Source organism: Drosophila busckii, chromosome 3R, assembly GCF_011750605.1.
Source record: "Drosophila busckii strain San Diego stock center, stock number 13000-0081.31 chromosome 3R, ASM1175060v1, whole genome shotgun sequence".
Classification (NCBI taxonomy): Eukaryota; Metazoa; Arthropoda; class Insecta; order Diptera; family Drosophilidae; genus Drosophila; species Drosophila busckii.
In genome coordinates, this window is record NC_046607.1 from 5708922 (window position 1) to 5728429 (window position 19508).

The 19508-nt window shown below is 41.6% G+C and overlaps 8 protein-coding genes and 1 long non-coding RNA gene across 11 annotated transcripts; 5 read left to right on the plus strand and 4 right to left on the minus strand.

Moving 5' to 3' along the window:
* Positions 1 to 1946: 1946 nt before the first annotated feature.
* Positions 1947 to 2461, minus strand: LOC108602679. Of its 2 annotated transcripts, none has more exons than XR_001915257.1 (2): positions 2333 to 2461; positions 1947 to 2270 (listed from the first exon to the last, which is right to left on the minus strand). It is a non-coding gene; the product is annotated as an uncharacterized LOC108602679 (long non-coding RNA). The 2 variants fall into 2 exon arrangements; XR_001915256.1 differs by having other exon boundaries at positions 1947 to 2276.
* A 1147-nt stretch (positions 2462 to 3608) lies between these two features.
* Positions 3609 to 4503, minus strand: LOC108604417 (larval cuticle protein A2B). Its single transcript, XM_017993883.2, has 2 exons — positions 4449 to 4503; positions 3609 to 4381 (listed from the first exon to the last, which is right to left on the minus strand). The coding sequence occupies exons 1-2, from the start codon at positions 4458 to 4460 to the stop codon at positions 3725 to 3727; spliced, it is 669 nt and encodes a 222-aa protein (XP_017849372.2). The 5' UTR covers positions 4461 to 4503; the 3' UTR covers positions 3609 to 3724.
* A 1455-nt stretch (positions 4504 to 5958) lies between these two features.
* LOC108604415 (larval cuticle protein A3A-like) lies at positions 5959 to 6839 on the plus strand. The gene is made up of 2 exons (XM_017993881.2): positions 5959 to 6018; positions 6086 to 6839. Exons 1-2 carry the CDS (start codon positions 6007 to 6009, stop codon positions 6770 to 6772), a joined length of 699 nt encoding a protein of 232 aa, XP_017849370.2. The 5' UTR covers positions 5959 to 6006; the 3' UTR covers positions 6773 to 6839.
* Positions 6840 to 8779: 1940 nt separating this feature from the next.
* Positions 8780 to 9589, plus strand: LOC108604418 (cuticle protein 21). Of its 2 annotated transcripts, XM_017993884.1 has the most exons (3): positions 8780 to 8852; positions 8912 to 9424; positions 9479 to 9589. In XM_017993884.1, the coding sequence occupies exons 1-3, from the start codon at positions 8841 to 8843 to the stop codon at positions 9587 to 9589; spliced, it is 636 nt and encodes a 211-aa protein (XP_017849373.1). In that variant the 5' UTR covers positions 8780 to 8840. The 2 variants fall into 2 exon arrangements, with proteins under 2 accessions (XP_017849373.1, XP_033150077.1); XM_033294186.1 differs by having other exon boundaries at positions 8912 to 9589.
* Positions 9590 to 11214: 1625 nt separating this feature from the next.
* Positions 11215 to 11905, plus strand: LOC108602371 (larval cuticle protein A2B). The gene is made up of 2 exons (XM_017990473.2): positions 11215 to 11276; positions 11336 to 11905. Exons 1-2 carry the CDS (start codon positions 11265 to 11267, stop codon positions 11903 to 11905), a joined length of 582 nt encoding a protein of 193 aa, XP_017845962.1. The 5' UTR covers positions 11215 to 11264.
* A 789-nt stretch (positions 11906 to 12694) lies between these two features.
* Positions 12695 to 13285, minus strand: LOC108601547 (larval cuticle protein A2B; the record flags this gene model as incomplete). Its single annotated transcript, XM_017989445.2, has 1 exon — positions 12695 to 13285. A coding segment is annotated over one exon (591 nt), but the record flags the coding sequence as incomplete, so codon positions are not given.
* Positions 13286 to 14284: 999 nt separating this feature from the next.
* Positions 14285 to 14991, plus strand: LOC108602531 (larval cuticle protein A2B). Its single transcript, XM_017990664.1, has 2 exons — positions 14285 to 14339; positions 14404 to 14991. The coding sequence occupies exons 1-2, from the start codon at positions 14328 to 14330 to the stop codon at positions 14989 to 14991; spliced, it is 600 nt and encodes a 199-aa protein (XP_017846153.1). The 5' UTR covers positions 14285 to 14327.
* Positions 14992 to 15484: 493 nt separating this feature from the next.
* On the plus strand, positions 15485 to 15983 carry LOC108601548 (larval cuticle protein A2B-like). Its single transcript, XM_017989446.1, has 2 exons — positions 15485 to 15514; positions 15573 to 15983. The coding sequence occupies exons 1-2, from the start codon at positions 15503 to 15505 to the stop codon at positions 15981 to 15983; spliced, it is 423 nt and encodes a 140-aa protein (XP_017844935.1). The 5' UTR covers positions 15485 to 15502.
* Positions 15984 to 17460: 1477 nt separating this feature from the next.
* LOC108602012 (larval cuticle protein A2B) lies at positions 17461 to 18260 on the minus strand. The gene is made up of 2 exons (XM_017990015.2): positions 18193 to 18260; positions 17461 to 18116 (listed from the first exon to the last, which is right to left on the minus strand). Exons 1-2 carry the CDS (start codon positions 18202 to 18204, stop codon positions 17595 to 17597), a joined length of 534 nt encoding a protein of 177 aa, XP_017845504.1. The 5' UTR covers positions 18205 to 18260; the 3' UTR covers positions 17461 to 17594.
* Positions 18261 to 19508: the final 1248 nt, after the last annotated feature.

Below are 19508 nucleotides of genomic sequence, written 5' to 3' on the forward strand. Positions count from 1 at the left end.
TGGGCAATTCTGATTTTGGCTGTAAGCCAAAGCAACACACAATAAATAATTCTGCGTTCAACTTGCAAATGAATCAACATATATACTAACTAAATTAAGCTTCTATTGTATATAGCTAGTAACAATTAATATACCTTAACGTCATTTTCCAAAAGTCCTAATCAAAAGTAAAGCATCTTAAGATTATAATTAATAATAATTAAACTTGCGAATTGAAGACATATAAATCAAACAATATGAACTAATTGTGTTTTGTATATAAACTAAACGTAGCTCAAATTCAATAAGTGAATCTGCTATGCGATTCGAAATCAAATTTCCATTATGTAATATTATTTTAAAACGTATGCTACAAATAAATGACAAAATGATAAATAATTTAAATTCAATGTTTATAATGTTTGTATGTTGTTCTAAATTAAAATCAAATTAAATTTTAGTGCTAAACAATGAATCTAAATCAAATAAATTAATAAATATTACTTGAAAATCGTAAATGTAACTAACACACTTCTTAAACATATTAAAGTTCAATGTATATTTTTAGTTTTTGCAACAAGCACAAATTTATGCAGCCTTGGGATAGAAAAAAAAAAGAAAACTGTCTGACAGCTAATGATGGATGAGTCTTAGGTGTTGAAGCAGTTCTAAGCCTAACAATAGCTATGTAACGGTAAAGATAAGGGGATTACATAAAGCAGAGTCTTATATTTAAGTTTTAGCTTAGCTTAAATTTAAATCAGTTAAATGTTAAGCATTTCACACTTACTAAATTTTTCATATTTGCGTTGAGATTATTGATTTGAATTTTTGAAGTGGCAACATTTATGCTTCATTTGCTCATTGGCTGCAGTTTGCATCCCTAAGGACGTTGCGCCCATTCGTCAACCAGCAGCATTCGCATTTACTTCTCTCTTATTATTTTTTTGTTTTTTTTTTTTGGGTTTTCCTGTCAACTTTGCTATGCAGCCTGGGCCCGGCCCGTACCAATGGCAATCTCAATACCAAATTCAGAACCCCTGTCGTCGGCTACGCACATTTCTGACAGAAGCGGTGAAAATTTAAGATTGATCACCCAAGCCGAAGTGTTTGTCGAAATTGGCACTGGCCTGGAGAGCAGCAGGCTGTTGGGCACATGTCCATGTGTCCATGTTGTCCCTGTCGAGTAGCTGGGCTAAAACCTAAACAATGTTGCAACTGTCTGCCAACTCAAGTTGCAAGTCGTAGTAGGGTCCGCACTCATATGCCCCAATGGGCTTTGTTGCTTTTTTCTTGTTTTTTTTTTTTGGTTTGAGCTTGCGCGTTTACTGTCTAATTTAGATTTTAATTTAATTAAATTAGCAGACAAGCAACGCAATTTGCAAATAGCTGCACGACTTGCGGCTGAGTAAGGTCAATGCTAATTTGGCCCAATCAGACAGACAGTGGCTTTCAATTATTGCATTGGCTATGTAAATGCTTGAGCCCTGATGACGTTGACAAATTTGCAAGCAGCAACAATTTAAAGTTTTGTATGTTAATGTTAAATTTTTGGAATTTCAACGCAACAATTACCACGATCTCAACGGTTGCTGCCACCAAAGCTAAATGGCCCTGCAATTCAGTTAGCAACTGCCAGCCAAGACAGTTGGCCAGCAAGTGAAATAATAGCAATTAAAGTAATACAAACCAGTTTGCAGTTTACTTTGTACACACTCTCATTTCATTTCGTTTGGATCCATAAGTTCCAGTCATAGGCTTTTGTGGGGGACCCACTGACCTTGATACACATATGTATATTATTATTGTTCACATCGCTGCGGCCTTTGCGCGTAAAATAATCATAACGAAATATATATTAAAGCATTTGTCATAGGCTTAGGGTTGGGCAATTGCAAATGTTTGCAAATATATAGAAAAAACCTGAGATCAGCAGAGCTGCTTTGAAATAAGAACAAATTATCATATTTGGTAGCCTATTGTTGTTTTTGTTTTTTATTTATTGGTTACACCTAAACTTAATCACAAATTGCAAAAATTTTGTTCAAGTTTCGAAACAGTTTTTGGTGATGGGTGGTGGGTTCATCCAATGGGTCCGGGGTGGGCGATTCAATGTTGAGTGTTGAGTATCCAAACGCAAAGGGCTACAGCCAGCTAAGGTCTGCACAAATTTCAATTACATGGACGAGAGTTGTTGAGGGCGCAAAGCATTTGATCAAACTGCAAATTTATCCATTGGAGATTTTAGTTTTTGTTTCCTTGTCTTTTGAAATGAAGCAGCTGGTTCAGCACTGCAACTATAAATGATTAATTTAACGCTTTTGTTTTTTGTTTTGTTTGCTTGGCTAATTACCGTGGCGTGCTCGCTGGCTGGCTTGCATTGCTTTGTGGCCGCTTAAGTTGCCGAATTTAAGTCCAAATATTGTTCCTTCGAAGCTGTGCAAGGATTGCCGGCCGTGGGCCCAACCTTTGGGACTCAGCACAAAACACTGAATGAGACAAACAGGAGCTGCTTGCTGCTATTTATATGCATATGGCTTAAAGCCTGTTTGGCTGCTCAGCTCTGTTCTCGCTTTGTCTCTGGGGTGAGCCTTAAACTCACTTGATCGGGTTTTACATACTTGCTTCTTGCTTTTATTATATTTCTTTTGCATCTTCTGTGGTGCTTTTTTGTTTTGTCTGCTTGCATTGTCAGTTTGCATTATGCTTTCTGCTGCTGTTGTTGTTGTTGCTTCAGTAGGGGCAGTTGCTGAAGTTGAGAAGGGTTCACAGTCAATATATCGAATTGTGCACCTTAAGAAAGAAAAAAACGTGCAATCTTCCACTTGATTAGTGCGATTTAAGTAAAAAGCCTCGCACAGTTGGCCAAGTCCCACTTACTAGATTGCCGGCTCTCGACCTTGGAGCACCCCAAAACAGAATTGTTCTCTGCACAGGCAACAGGTGTGCTATCTCATCTAGAACGTCTGCAATTGATTTACGCTGTGGGAAACTAGAATCTCAGCTTTGCAGTATTTTTAATTGGCAAGGCAAAAACAAAAAAAAAAACAATCAAAATATCCTTTTCAGCTCGTTTGCAGGCGAGCGTATATTTATTATTTCAAAATTGAAGTCATGACCTCAACCTCAGGCTCAGCCTCAGCCTCAGCCGTGCAGTCCTTGCAGTCCTCGCTACGCTTCGAAGCTCTTCAAATGCAAATGATGCAGACGCGCAGACAGTTGGACCGACTGTACGCAAGATCAAAAAGCAGGACAACGGCAAAAACGCAGTTCATTGCACTCGAGTGCAGAGTGAAAGCGAAATCGCTGCCCAGCGGCATGAAACATCCTTAAAGGATTTCATATTTCAAAAGCCCTCAGACTGCAGAGAACCCTTTTATGCATAACGTCTGTGAACTTTTTCCGTTGCTTCCTCGGCCAGTCAGCAAACAAGTTATGAACTCGTTAACAATAAAAGCCAGACCAACAAATAAAAAAAATAAACAGGATAATGCAGCAGCGCATAGTGTGAACGACCTTCTTCCCATTCGTCAACATCGCAATTTCGCAGACAAATGCAATTTAACATATAAATTATTGCTCGCCCATTGCAGTTCAAAAGCAAATCGTTTAAATTTTTCATAAATTCGAACATGTATGCATTAGTTTATTGCAGATGTCAATAAATAAATGTACAGCGTATGAGGAACAATTCTACAGATATATAAGCAACAACTTAGTGATGGTAGGCGTAGGCTGGAGCGGACTAGGACACATGAGTAGCTGGAGCAGCATAGTGGGCAGCTGGGGCGGCATAGCTGGTGTAGGCGGGTGCCACAGTCTTCACAACAGCGGGGGCGGCATAGTGAGCCACATGAGCGGGAGCAGCGTAGTGGGCAACGGGAGCAACGGTCTTGACGACAGCTGGAGCGGCATAGGTGGCAACATGAGCGGGAGCGGCGGCGTAGCTGGTGTAAGCTGGAGCGGCATAGTGAGCAACTGGAGCCACAGTCTTGACAACAGCTGGGGCAGCGTAGTGGGCGACAGCTGGAGCGGCAGCAACAGTCTTCACAACATGGCCAAGAGGTTCACGGTTGACGACAGCGTTGAAGCCGTTGATGGGATCAGCGGTGTACTGGACAGTGCGCTTGTAGCCATCGGCATCAATGAGAGAGTATTGGCCACGGACGACATCACCGTCGCGCTCCTCCACCTGCTCCTTGTTGTCGCCGGTGAGCTTGTCATCCACACCGTAGGAGAAGCGATACTGGGGATGGGGATCGTACTCCTCGGCAGCCTTGACGACCACCTTCTGGGCCACGGCGATGGGAGCACCATAAGTGGCAACTGGAGCAGCTGCGTGGTAAGCTTCTGGCACGTAACCAGCGCTGGCGACGGCCACGAAGGCGAGAGCGAATACAAACTGTAAGATATGGAGATAATCCGTTAATATTGCTGTCCGGCTGGTGCTGCTGGCTGCTTGGACTCACCTTGAATGCCATTGTCTGTTGGATTGGTTGGAGTTCTTTACAGAAGTGAACTTGATCTGCGAATGATACATTTCTGGGGCGTAAGCCTCAACTTATATAGCAAATCGACAAAGTCGCAGCGCTGCTGGCAGCGCGCGTTTATTTTCATGGTGACAGCAGCAAAAAATTTCATGTTTCAAGCAATTTCGAATGCGAATTACGCTCCACGCTGGTGGAGCAGCAACTCGTACTTCCTGTTCGTGGCTAAGTACAGTGGGCGTGCGGGCAATCCAATTTGGTACTGGCCAGAACCATAGCCAAAAAAAGAGAAAGATCTGAGCTGATATAAAGCTTAACTGTTGTTTTATAGAAATTGTGCAGGCGCCGCGATAAATCGAAGCTGGCAAGCCTTTCTTTCAAACTTGTACAAGGTATTATATAATCAGATATAGACAGGTAAAAAGTATTATAGTTAAGATTAAAATACGTGAAGGCAAATAGAAATATATGCAAAGAACTTTGACTTACTTAGAGCGAACTAATTCACATACTTAATATTTACTTTTTATATTAAATTAGTAAATAAATCATTGCTTCTATTTAATATCCAATTATTGTTTAATATTTCTTAATAATTATTGGGCATTCAATTATAATAAATAAATATTTCAGAACTGTCTGCGGTCAATGAACCTGAATCAAAGTAAATAAGTTATAAATAAATAATTCTTCAATATGTTATTGGTTTCTATATTCATAACTTAAAAAGTAAACATTATAATTTCACTTTTATAATTAAAGTCTTGAACATTTCTTATAATTTGTATAAAATTTGTTATGGAATATATTTAAAACTGATGCAGCTAAATAATAGTAAATAAATAAAAACAACATTTGTTGCGGCTATTGGGAAAAACACAATCAGATGGAGACTTAGTGTTAGTAATCAATACTTAAAAAGGATGTATGTATATATTGCATATATAGAAATGTTCAGTGCAATTATTCGCCCAAGTTGTTAGTCTGTCTGCAATTTGCGTACAATTGCGAATGCACTTAGTTCAAGGCCACCCATGACGCAACTATGAGTGTTAACTGTTAATTCCTACGCCCATGCGTCACGTTTTCAGATTTTTCAATTATTGATTTTATAATCTTGTTAAAAATATGCAATTTGCTTGTACGTGGGCAACGTTGGCGGCCGCCCTTACTGCGGTTTGGCCAGATGCAGATGCCAAATCCTTTCTAAAACGCTGCACTTGCCCAAGCTGCAAGCTGCTCTCTCGCTGCGAACGAGTGTGAGTGCGTATCTGTGTGTGAGTGTGTGTGAACTGTGTGTCGAGCTTGACAATCTCCGCGATCGCGGTGACTGCGCTAATTTCAAGCATGAATATGCAGAAGGCCACAGTTAAGCACCTTACTCTGTTGGCCTGTTGGCCTGTTGGATATGCCAAGACATAATCAAATTGGCTATCGGTGAAAACTCACGCCAGCTACTATAAATACGCTGACCACTCCAGAAGCAATATCATTCAGCACTCGATCTTGCTTCTGTAAAGAACTCAACTAAATAATAAAAATGGCATTCAAGGTAAGTTTTGCGTAATTGGCGCTGCCAGCCACATTAAATATTAACGGATTATCTCCATATCTTACAGTTTGTATTCGCTCTCGCCTTCGTGGCCGTCGCCAGCGCTGGTTACGTGCCAGAAGCTTACCACGCAGCTGCTCCAGTTGCCACTTATGGTGCTCCCATCGCCGTGGCCCAGAAGGTGGTCGTCAAGGCTGCCGAGGAGTACGATCCCCATCCCCAGTATCGCTTCTCCTACGGTGTGGATGACAAGCTCACCGGCGACAACAAGGAGCAGGTGGAGGAGCGCGACGGTGATGTCGTCCGTGGCCAATACTCTCTCATTGATGCCGATGGCTACAAGCGCACTGTCCAGTACACCGCTGATCCCATCAACGGCTTCAACGCTGTCGTCAACCGTGAACCTCTTGGCCATGTTGTGAAGACTGTTGCTGCCGCTCCAGCTGTCGCCCACTACGCTGCCCCAGCTGTCGTCAAGACCGTTGCTCCAGTTGCTCACTACGCCGCTCCAGCCCCAGTTGCTCACTACGCCGCTCCCGCTCATGTTGCCACCTATGCCGCTCCAGCTGTCGTCAAGACCGTTGCTCCCGTTGCCCACTACGCTGCTCCCTCTCATGTGGCTCACTATGCCGCCCCCGCTGTTGTGAAGACTGTGGCTCCCGCCTACACCAGCTATGCCGCCCCAGCTGCCCACTATGCTGCTCCAGCTACTCATGTGTCCTACTCCGCTCCAGCCTATGCCTACCATCATTAATTTGTTTTTACTTTAATACTTGTTGATCATACTTTTGCACATTTATTTATTGACATCAACAATAAAATACTGCTGACTCGATATATAATTGATTGGTGTTCCATATATGTTTTGCTATGAAAGTAGCGCTAAATTCCGGATCTGATGGCAAATCTAATCGAATTGAAGTTTGTCGTATCATTAACCGATTACGCCCTCACGCCCAATCGAATTGATTTTAGCCAAATACTATTGCCAATTAAATTTTGTTGGGCGACATTGAAATTCCAAAGTCAAGTGAAGTTTTCAATTACGACTCCATTTGTTATGCTCCCCATTCAATCAGCATGAAAATTAACTAATCCTATCAACAACTCATGCAGCGATTCAAATCGTGATCGAAAGTATATATGTGTGTGTATATCTGATTTGCAGACTACGCCCAAACTAATTCCGGTTGATGCTTGTAGCCGGCACTGGCTTTTCCAATGCTGAGTGCTGAGCATGGCGCGCTCTATATAATTGGAACTGGTTTGACGCTGGCCAGACGCACGTCAGACCAACCAGGAGATCAAAAGTTCTTATTATCTCTTTTTTTATGTTTGCATAATTGTTGAGTAATGGCATTAGACCTTTCTCGTTTATTTGTACAGACAGTTTTTAATTATTTTTACGCGTATGCGAATTGAATTGAAATCGAAAGGCGGCAGAGGTCATTGAATTGCTCCAAGTTTATATCAAAATACATTAAAACTAAAGAACAGTCAAATAACGTTTTTATATCAAGCGAAAGGGAACATAAATTACTACATTTAATATTTAGCTAAGAGCTTGAACAACAGAAAGCAATCAAAGGAATTTAATTGTTAATTAGTTGATAATGTAAATTCTATTAATAGAAATATATCCTTACTTTGCTGCATAAATTCGAATTCGAGCAATTGACTATTCATAGTTGATATTAAATAAATAAATAAGTAATTGCAATTCTTATTGAGTTCTTTTTATACAGTGAAAACGAATTGTTGCTGATGCTTTAAGCTCAGAGAAAACATCTAAGCCTTTTATTTATTTCACCTGCAAAGTTAAATTAGCCAACACTTGCACAATATGTTGTCCAATTTCCGATTTGACAGCATGACAACAGCAATTGTAGCATTTTGTACTTAGCTTTGTCTCAAATGGCTTTGGAGTCTGCTCTTCTAGCTAAACTTTAACACTAAGTAGCCTTTTTGTAAAATCTGCGTGATAAATTCAGTGGCTCCGGCTTGAACCGGTTCGCTATAAATAGTTGTTATTGGAAATGTAAAACTATTACAGCTCCTACATTTTATTTCCAGCAAACGACCTTAAATGAAATTCTTTTACAACATAACATTTATTACATCATTTGGCAAACAGTTGAGTCATGTTGGTTTCTATATATTCGTGGCTGCATGATTGAGCACTTATGCCAGCAAAGCTTTGGGCTGAAAGCTCAACGCCTTACATGGCTTGGACATGGGCCAGCAGCTTTTAAATATATGTATATATCTTTTTCAATATTACGATTTTTGGGTCATTGCAGTGTGTGCTTGTGTGTGTGTGTGTGTGTGTGTGTGTCAAGTGCAATGCTGGCATCGATCATGCTGTCTTTATTGGTGTACTTTACATGAGCTTAAGCGCTGTAGCTCGCACCCCGCTCAACAGCAATCAAAGCCAAGTTGCTCGCTTAAGTCTTTTGTTTTCAAACATTTTTTTTCCGCTTTTTTCGTTGGTTTTGCCCTCTTCCATTCATAACAAAAGCAAATGGGTGTGACTGCGTCTTGTGGGTGCTCCGAGCTGTGCGCATTTTGGTTAAAACTCTATTGAAAGACACATGCAAATGAATTAAATTTCAAATTATTTTTTTTTTTTTATGTCTGTAAAACTTACGAAAAAGTGAAAGAAAGGCAAGTAACAAAGCAGCTCTGGCCCTGATCGGCCAGCAACATTTTTTCTATAAATACAAATGCAATGGTCGTTCAATTATTATTCAAAGCACAAGCTTCACACAAGGAGTACACGCAGCTTCGCTTCCAATCCCATAACCAAGCTCATAATCTGCAAAATGGCTTTCAAGGTAAGCTGTGTCATCAGTCCACGTATAGTTCCTTACTTTAACTTGAAATCTCCTCACAGTTGTTCGCTCTGGCCTGCTTGGTGGCCGCTGCTTCGGCCGGCATTATTCCTGTGGAGCATCATCATCACGAGGAGCCGCAGCTTTATCACGCTGCAGTGCCTCAACAGCAGCATGTGATCTACCAGAATCCTCATGCGCATCCACAGGTGCACGCTCATGGCCATGAGGTGTATCCCGATGATCCTCATCCCAAATACAACTTTGCCTATGATGTGCAGGATTCTCTCTCTGGCGATTCCAAGAGCCAAGTGGAGACCCGCGATGGCGACGTTGTCCAGGGCGAATACTCGCTGGATGATGCCGATGGCTATCGTCGCACCGTCAAGTACACCGCTGATGACATCCATGGCTTCAACGCTGTTGTGCATCGCGAGCCTTTGGCCCACGCTCACACCCACAAAGTGATTGCTGCCGCTCCAGCTCAGTACCATCATGCTGCTGCTCCAGCTGCCATCATTAAGACTCCCGTGCAGTATTCCGCGCCTGCCTATGTTGCCCCCGCCGCCTACAATGTGCATCATGAGCACGAGTCCCAGCACCAGCACCAGTTCCAGCACCAGCTCCAGCATCAGCAGCACGAGCAGGAGCTGCAGCATCAGCAACAGCAGCAGCACTATGCCACCTATGAGACACATGCTCCGGCTACTCATGATGCCCATGACTACTACCATCATTAGGGCAACCACTCGATGATCCGTTGAAAGTATTATTGCATCCTACATTCCACACACTCATACTCGATGTAAACATTTAGCTGCTTAGTATCTGTTGCTTAGTTCTATTGTAAATATTTTTAATACAATTTAGTAATGCAAAAAAATTATTATTTCTGATTCTTAATTAAGGGCATAATCGGCAATAACATATTAACATATATACCAATCAATATATTAAGAAGTATTTACAAACTGCTGCCAATGTTGCTGACTTACTCAAAATTAAAATGGACCTGACTGTTTTAGATAATTTGACGTTCCTTTGGGGCAACAATTGCAATGAGTTTCATTTTGTTTGATTAAAATAAGATTCAGGAAAGTTATGAACAAAATAATAAAACACTTTTTGGCAAATCTAAAGGTTTCAAAAGCTGAAACTTGCCTAAATAAATAAATAAATAAATGCATTCAAATTTGAAGGTTTTAAAGTTTTGTCAAAAAATGTGATGTTAAAATTCGACAAAAATTAAAAATTGTAAAATCTAATGATGCAATCATTGCAAGCATAAAACAGTAAAGCGTTCAATAATATTGTAGAATAATTTTTGGCTAAGTTATGACTTAAATGTCTTTGCTGCGACCTAATTTGAAAGAAAAATTCGTATAATTATCATAATTAATGTTCAAGTTGTAAAAACTGTCTCAACTGTCATATAAATTTCTTCCTGGACTTCTTAGTTATGCAAACTTAAACTAAATTAGTTATAGTAAATATACCACAATGCTCTCAATAAATAAAGTACAATAAAATGAATGTTAATGGATGATTAAGACTATTATTTAGAATATATAAAATGAGTAAACAATGGCCGTAAAAAGTTTAATAATTTTTAGAAAAATTAACTACGCGCTTAAGCTGACCATATAAAATGGGAATGCATATGTTTATAATCTTACTTGAGGCAAGTATTATATGCTCAACTGCAAACATTTGTTTTCTATTTATTTATATATTTGATTCAGCGGCGTATAAAACAAGATAACACGCATTAACAGTTTGCAATCAGAGCAAAGAGTCTTGTTACTATTACTATTTGCGTATTTAATTTTTATGTTTCACTTCAAACTCAAAGTTTGGCAAAAAACCAGTTTGGGGCTTGCCAAAGTATCCGGTAGCAACAAAAGGCACTTTTTGGCAATTGTAATGTCGCGCACACGAATTGAATGTCAAATGTGTAGCTGCGGGCATTTTTCTTCTCTCTTGCCTGCCAAGCAACCAACACACACACACACAGAGACAGAAGTGATTCAAGTCCGGAACCTTGTCTGTGGGCATGGGCATGAGCAAGTGCGCGAGAGTGTGGCCAATTAGCCAGCAAAGACACCATTTGCTCCACATTCCAAACATACAGACACTCATACAGACAAAGCTTTTCAACTTGTTGCGTTGCGCCCTGTGCACTCAATTGCCGCCACGGTCTTTCGCTCTGCATTGTCCAATGTAGCGCGTTTGTAATTTGCCGGATAATAACGAGCTCATGCTCATGCTCATGGGCATGGGCATGCACTTGTCCATTTACAAACCTCTTTTGCTCTATATAAACAGCCCGCTGGTCTCTTTCTAATCACACTGCAATCTCAGCTCGACTCAACAGCAACACACGCTTCAAGTAAAGTCACCACCAAGCATCTCGAAATGGCATTCAAGGTACGCATATCCACAGCCCAACCAGCTGCAGTCATTATAGTCCTTATCCCTCCCAACAGTTCATCGCACTCTTCGCTCTGATCGCCGCCGCCAGCGCCGGTCTGTTGCCCGCTGCTCAGGTCTACCACGCAGCTCCCTCTGTGGCTCACTATGCCGCTCCAGCTCTAGTCAAGACTGTGGCACCCGTTGCTGTGGCCCAGCACGTGATCGCCAAGCACGACGATGAGTACGATCCCCATCCCCAGTACAAATTCGCCTACGATGTGCAGGACTCGCTCTCCGGCGACTCAAAGAGCCAAGTTGAGGAGCGCGATGGCGATGTGGTGCGTGGCGAGTACTCGCTGGTGGATGCCGATGGCTACAAGCGCACTGTCCAGTACACCGCTGATCCCATCAACGGCTTCAACGCTGTTGTCAACCGTGAACCTCTTGGCCATGTTGTGAAGACTGTTGCTGCCGCTCCAGCTGTCGCCCACTACGCCGCCCCAACTGTGGTCAAGACCGTTGCTCCAGTTGCCCACTACGCTGCCCCAGCTGTTGTCAAGACTGTGGCTCCAGTTGCTCACTATGCCGCTCCAGCTTACACCAGCTACGCCGCTCCCTCGGTCCATGTGGCCCATCACTACTAAAATGCCATTTTGTTATCTGTGTTGACTTGCCAAGTTTTAAATAAATTACAATAATTAATTAAACCGCTTGTGGCTTACTTCACTTCACCATATCCCACTTAATGAATGAACAAGAGTACAAGGGTGTATCTTAATTTGCATAAACAACAAAATCTTATGCTTTACACAGACTTTTTATGAGCTCAATTTGCTTGTTTGCTCTCAAAGAGTTTAATTGATGAACTAAAAAGATTAAAGGCTCATTTAGCATTGGCTTTAATAACATACAAAATATTTTTAAATGCAAAAAGTTAGGATATGTTTTGTTTATCAACACTTGTTGGTATTAAAATAATCCGAAACAGTATCAAAATCCTAGCACTTTGTCTGTTTACAAAAGTAATTTATTTTCCAATGGAGAAACTTTTAGATCTTGCTTATAAGAAAAGTTTTTGCACTTGTATCTAATTCAATTTTAAATTCTATTGTTTATTTAATTTGATTGTCTTAAGCTTAGATTTTTTAATTACAAACAGGCTAAATACGTTTTTAGAAGCAAACTAACTAAATTCAAGTTTATTTCAATCAATAATATCAAGACTTGTTTGCTTTACTCGTATTTAAATAAGCATTAACTGTCATATTTAAATATTTTCACACTCCAATGTCGTACTCCAAATTCAATTAACCACAATTTCGGGCTTGTCCAATACCAATCTTTGAGATCTATTTTGAGAGCGAAGGTTTTTAAAGTGTAAAAAGATTTAACATTTATTCAGCTATAACAAATCAATTAAACGCATAACAATATTAATGATGGTAGGCAACCTGAGCGGGGGCGGCATAATGCGCAACTGGAGCAACGGTCTTGACCACAGCTGGGGCAGCGTAGTGGGCGACAGCTGGTGCGGCATAGTGAGCAACTGGAGCGGCAGCAACAGTCTTCACAACATGGCCAAGAGGTTCACGGTTGACAACAGCGTTGAAGCCGTTGATGGGATCAGCGGTGTACTGGACAGTGCGCTTGTAGCCATCGGCATCCACCAGCGAGTACTCGCCACGCACTACATCGCCATCGCGCTCCTCAACTTGGCTCTTTGAGTCGCCGGAGAGCGAGTCCTGCACATCGTAGGCGAATTTGTACTGGGGATGGGGATCGTACTCATCGTCGTGCTTGGCGATCACGTGCTGGGCCACAGCAACGGGTGCCACAGTCTTGACTAGAGCTGGAGCGGCATAGTGAGCCACAGCGGGAGCTGCGTGGTAGACCTGAGCAGCGGGCAATAGACCGGCGCTGGCGGCGGCGATTAGAGCGAAGAGTGCGATGAACTGTAGGGAGGGACTACTGTAATAGCTGCTGCTGCTGTTTGGACTGTGGATATGCGTACCTTGAATGCCATTTTGATTGAGTTATTTGGAGTTGGGGATAGTGTGAAGTGCGTTGAGCGAGTTGAACTGTGACTGCTGCTGATCTTTGTGAGTTTATATATCTGCGATCTGCTACCGAATCGTGGCCATGTCTTCGTGGCCGAAGTCGTGTAATTAGTGCAATTCAATTATGATAAGTATGTATGTGTGTGTGTGTGTGTGTAAAATGTAACATTGTTTGTTTGCTTGTGGTTAGTTTTGTTTGCTCGCAGTCAGCAAAGCGCATTTGGGATTGGGGGGGTGCTTAAACTGGTTTTAATTTAAAACAGAGCTGCAATGTTAACATTAAAATAAGGCTATGAAGCAAGGCATGGTTAATGTGCAAGTATTTATATATGTAAAAATAAATAAACTAAAAAATAACAATGTACTTTATTTTCATTTTAAAACTAATAATTATTTAGTGCCACATAAAAAGATTATTAAGTTCAGGGATTAGTTTTAATCAGACTTCAGACTTGAATTTAGGTTTTAGTAACGAAACATTTAAAAAAAATACGTGCAAAATATGAATCTTAATATGTATAATGAAATGTTTATAATTTCAAACCAGACATATTTATACATATATAAAATTCCCAAACTATATACAAAAATGTATGTCTCAATTAAAAAATCATTCGCATTTTATTAAACGCTAAATAAATTGTTAATTATTCGCACAGCAGCAAATATTAAATGTGTGCTTTATGCAATAACTGTAAACTCAAAACAAATACTTTACTTTGGCTAAATATGCATTGGCTCTATAAATAATATATGCCGTTGGTGTTTTTAATCAAAGACTACCCACAGGCTTGGAGAACTGAAGAACGTACGTGACACTTTTACGTGATCGCCTGCAATTGGAATTGGTGACGGTGATGGCGATGGCGATGGGCAAAAATGAATTCCAATTAGGTGTCATCAATGCCAAACAATTGACTATATAACCTAAAGTCCAATGCTTGTTTAGACATTCAGTGTTCAGCTTCTGCCCAAGACCGAGTTCAATTCCAAATCCAAATCCAACGCAATGGCCTACAAGGTAAATTGGCTGCAAACAGCGCCAAGGATACAAAGCAAACTAAGGATATCTTCACTCTTTGCAGATTGTTATGACATTGGCAATGCTTGCCGTGGCTCAGGCAGCCGTGCTGAGAACTGTGGCACCAGTTGCTGTCGCCCCCGCACCTGTGCTGGCCAAGACCGTCGAGCTGGAGGAAGTGGATCCGCATCCACAGTACTCGTACAGCTATGATGTGCAGGATACGCTCTCTGGCGACTCCAAGGGCCATGTGGAGGAGCGTGACGGCGATGTGGTGCGCGGCGAATACTCGCTCATCGATGCCGATGGCTTCAGACGCACTGTGACCTACACCGCCGACTCCATCAATGGCTTCAATGCTGTTGTGCGTCGCGAGCCGCTCGTTGCCGTTGCGGAGCCTCTGGTTAAGGCAGCGCCCGTTGCTGTTGCCGCTCCTCTAGTGCGCTCTGCCCCAGTTGCAGTTGCTGCTCCAGTTGCTCCAGTTGTGCGTGCGGCTCCTTTGGCTGTTGCCGCTCCCCTAGTGCGCTCTGCTCCTTTGGCTGTTACCGCTCCCCTAGTGCGCTCTGCTCCTTTGGCTGTGGCACCCGCACCTGTGGCCTTTGCTGCTCCTCTGCGTTACACAGCGCCCGCCTATGCCGTTAGAAATCTGTAAATAGTTGACCATTTGCCTGGACTGAATATCAAGAACTCCTAATTAAATGTGATTGTTTTATATAAATCTAGCGCGTCTCTTCTTTGCTCCACTTACTTTAATAGTTAATTAATTTTAAAGCTTTAATGCTCCACAATTAATTCGATAGCGCTGCTCAAGGTGAAATTGTGAAAGCGCCACAGCTAAACATGAAATTGCTCGCGGTCAATTGGCCCAAGGTGTGGTTGGGTCTGGTGGGCAGCAGCCAGCCACTTACCTATGACACTAATCTGCACACACATTTACATGCCACATGATTATTGCATAAATGTGTACAGATAAATCAATAAAAAATAAAACATATGAGTGACAAAAATAAATTGTATGTGTATTGCAAATCTCATTTTATTTCATTTCGCACACAGTTTGTGTATAAAATGCGCTGCTTGGCGAACTGCAAATCATTCCACAGCTTCAGCAGCGTCTTTGCAAACGTTAAACGGATACACACACAGCTCCAAATCAGCTCGCCATGGCCTTTAAGGTAAGCCAACGAGTCAGCAGACATAACTTCAAACTATAACTTAAACTTATCCTTGCAGTACTTCGCTCTCTTTGCGCTCATTGCTGCCGCCAGCGCTGGCATCTTGCCCGCTCAGCCTGCTGTTTACCATGCTGCTGCTCCAGCTGTAGCCTATGCTCATGCTCCAGTTGCCGTAGCTCATGCGCATCCAGTGCTGGCCAAGCACGACGATGAATACGATCCCCATCCCCAGTACAAATTCGCCTACGATGTGCAGGACTCGCTCTCCGGCGATTCCAAGAGCCAGGTCGAGGAGCGCGATGGCGATGTGGTGCGTGGCGAGTACTCGCTGGTGGATGCCGATGGCTACAAGCGCACTGTCCAGTACACCTCCGATCCAGCCAATGGCTTCAATGCTGTGGTCAACCGCGTGCCCCTCGATCATGTGATCAAGACTGTCGCCCAGCCCGCTGCTGTCTATCATCACTAAATCGTTTTGTTATGCATTTCGAATAAATTTGTTGCATATTTCTAAGCCTAGTTATGAGTTTACACGTACATCTCAATTATGTTTAACAAGCTGCTTGGGCTGTGGTATTAACATATATTTTTTAAAATCAATTACTGACAGCAACTTGTTGCAGATTACATGTTGCCAGCTCTCATTACAACAAATTGAATTGCGAGCGTTGAGGTTTTGCCTTTCGCTCACATGCCTCAGAATGATTTACCGTCGTGTTATTGTCTTAAATCGCTTGCCATTGTCTTATCTGCCACGGCGCTTTGTGGACTTTTACCGCAGCAGCAGCAGCAGCAGCTGTTGCTGTCGCTGTTGCTGGTTGCGTCCTCCACATTGTTGCTGCTGCAGCTGTGTGGCGACAAGTGATCCAGCACGCATCGAGTGTTAAGGTCAAAGTCAGGTTTTATGCTTAATTACTGCGTGTAAATATTTCTGTGTCTGTGTGTGTGTGTTAACCGTTGACATGTGCGTGTTCCCATGTTTAGCATGAAGCTCACAGCAGCAATAACAAGCGAATACGAATTACAATTACAGTTACATACATATAAAGTTTATGTTGCTGTTGCTGGTGCTTTGAAGCAGCGCTAAGTAGGCAAGCGCGCCAAGTTCAGCCCCAATTCGAGGTGGCCGCCAGCGCAGTCGCCGCTGCTGACGTTGACTGCGGCAGCGCCGTCCATGTACCTGGCCCATAAAAAAAACTGAAGGCGATTATAGCAATGCGCGTAAAAACCAAAGCACTCTATAAATTTAACTTTGCTCATATGCGATTATTGAACAAATACTAACACTATATATTTTATTTTTACATATTGGATATATTATAGATATATTAGGCATTTTAAAAGGTTAACCTAGTTTCACTGATTAAATGTTTTTATTACTTCTAGTTTGGCTAAGTAAAGAATCTCAATTAGAATCATGCACATATTTTAAATTAATATATATTTAAATATCAACTACAAATCAAATCAAAGAGCATGGAATATTCTATATTTAGCATTCTCTTCTACATTGTCAAGCGAGTTAATCAATCTTTGGTTTCAGCGCAACTTTCTTTGCTTCCCAATTTATCGTCGAGTTCTTGGCCAACTTTACGTATATATTATTTTTTTTTTTGCTTTTCTCTTGGTTTTTTAACTGCTCACGTACTTGTTGTAGTGCAGCATTTAAATGTTCACTTTACATGCTGTTGCTTTGGTTCTTGCTTCTGCTCTTAATGGCGCTTTAAAGTGGCCGCCCATGACCTTGAAATGTGCAGGAAAAGTGAAAGTAAAATGAAGCTACATTTTGTGCATGTAATGCTTTTTAATTTCTTTTTGGAATTGCCTTGATGACCTCCGGGTAAACCAAATTGATTTATTATATTTTGACTTGCTCAGGATAATTATAAGCTCAACAATATTTATTTTTCAGATTTTTATTTATTTAAAATTTGCGCCTGCTATTTACTTTTATAATAATTAATGGCAATTTCTTCTTTTGATAAATCAAATAGTATGCAATTTTGTTTGTTTGACATCACATGCTTTATTCAATAACAACTAACGGCAATTATCGGGTCGAATTCACCTATGAGTGCAATTAATAGGCGTACGAGATGAGAGGCGAAGCGAACTGTGTCTTGACGATTGCTGGGCCAGCGGCAACCAATGGAGCAGCGGCTCTGACAAGTGGAGCGGGAGCAGCAGCTACAACGGGAGCTGGAGCAGCGGCGTAGGTGAAGGGAGCCGCAGCCAGAGGAGCGGCACGCACAACGGGCGCTGGGGCAGCCACAGCAACGGGAGCAACTGGAGCGACGGCAGCAACGAGAGGTTCGCGACGCACGACGGCATTGAAGCCATTGATGGGATCGGCGGTGTAGTCCACAATGCGACGATAGCCATCAGCATCGTTCAGCGAGTATTGGCCCTGAACAATGTCGCCGTTGCGGCTCTCCACTTGAGTCTTGGAATCGCCCGAGATGGCGTCCTTAACATCATATCCATAGGTGTACTGTGGATGAGGATCGTACTCCTCCACCTGAGCGACGGCGGCCAAGGGCGCGGCAACTGGCACGACTCCAGCGCTGGCGACAGCAATGCAGGCGGCGAAGAGAATGGTGAACTGCAAGTAGACAGAAGACACGATTGATGAGCACTTTTCACTTAAGACACGAATAGATCCTTCGACGTGGGCTTACTTTGAATGCCATTGTTTATTCGATTGGGTGGTTTGAGCTGCTCTAGATACCGTAATTGGTGTTGAACTGATTTGAACAGCGTGCAACTGAAGCTTTTATACCAGCTCCATGGCGATGTGCCCAACTACGTGCACTTGCGTCACAAAACACTGGCGACAATATCAAATACCCACAAAGCGATCAAGACTAGAAGCAATAAACTTATAGCTATATAGTAAAGGGGGCGGCAGGGAGCTGTTCACATTATTAACCAAGGCTGTGCGTACAAGTGACAAAGCAAAAGCAACAACAACAACTACGACGACGACGACTACGATGAAGGCATAATGCCTTCTTGATTGAATTGAAGCCGAATTAATATTGGCCTCACTTGCTCAGAAGCTCTCGCATATTCAAACGTGCACTAAATCGATGCGAGCGCTCATTTGTTTTCGCTTTCCAACTCAACTCAACTCAACAGCGCAGCGCATTAGTCTACTTATTATTAATAATAACGTATGCAGCGCATGCGCAAATGCATAACAACGGTTTTTTATTTATTTTTCAATTTGACTGCCGTTCAATGCGCTTGCACACACACACACACACACATAAGCACATTTAATAGTATCTTTAGCTAGCCGACTTGGCACCTTTTGTGTGGTTGGGCAGACTGTGACGTGACCTTAACAATTTATTAGCTGCTACATTTGGGCTTTAATTGGATTACGCATGGCTTTGGTGGTTGTCGCCATCTTTTCACTTCCGTTGAAGGGTTCCGCTCATTAGGTGTCTAGTATTTCGTCTAATGATTGCACAAGTTTATTTAAACGAGCATAAATGCTTAACAAATTGCTTAGCAATAAGCCACTTTTATTTGTTTAACAAGCTTATGCATAATTTATTTGTTCTGAACAGCAGCGCAAGTATACAGAAAATATTTGGGCCTTGGTCTATATAGCAATCACAATGAATCAAAGTAATGAAATCGAATTTAAATGTTTATTTTGAGGCTCATTTGAAACGGCATTACACTTGTTTATTTTTATTATTATAAAATTAGACGGCAGCATCGGTTGTTTAATCATAACTTAGTCAAATATTATCGGACTTTGAAATGTCTTACTGTTTTATACTTTTATTGAATATAAAAACAAAGTTGGATCACTAGATTTTGGACAACTTTCATATTTCCTTCGATTTTTTTAATATTTAGCCATTAAATTAAAGTAAAAGATTTTTACTTTTGCAAATTTTAATGCAGTTTTGTTAATAGACTTTTCAAAAGTATAAAAGTGCTAAGTTATATCATTTGGAAGATTGTTAATTGGCAAAAA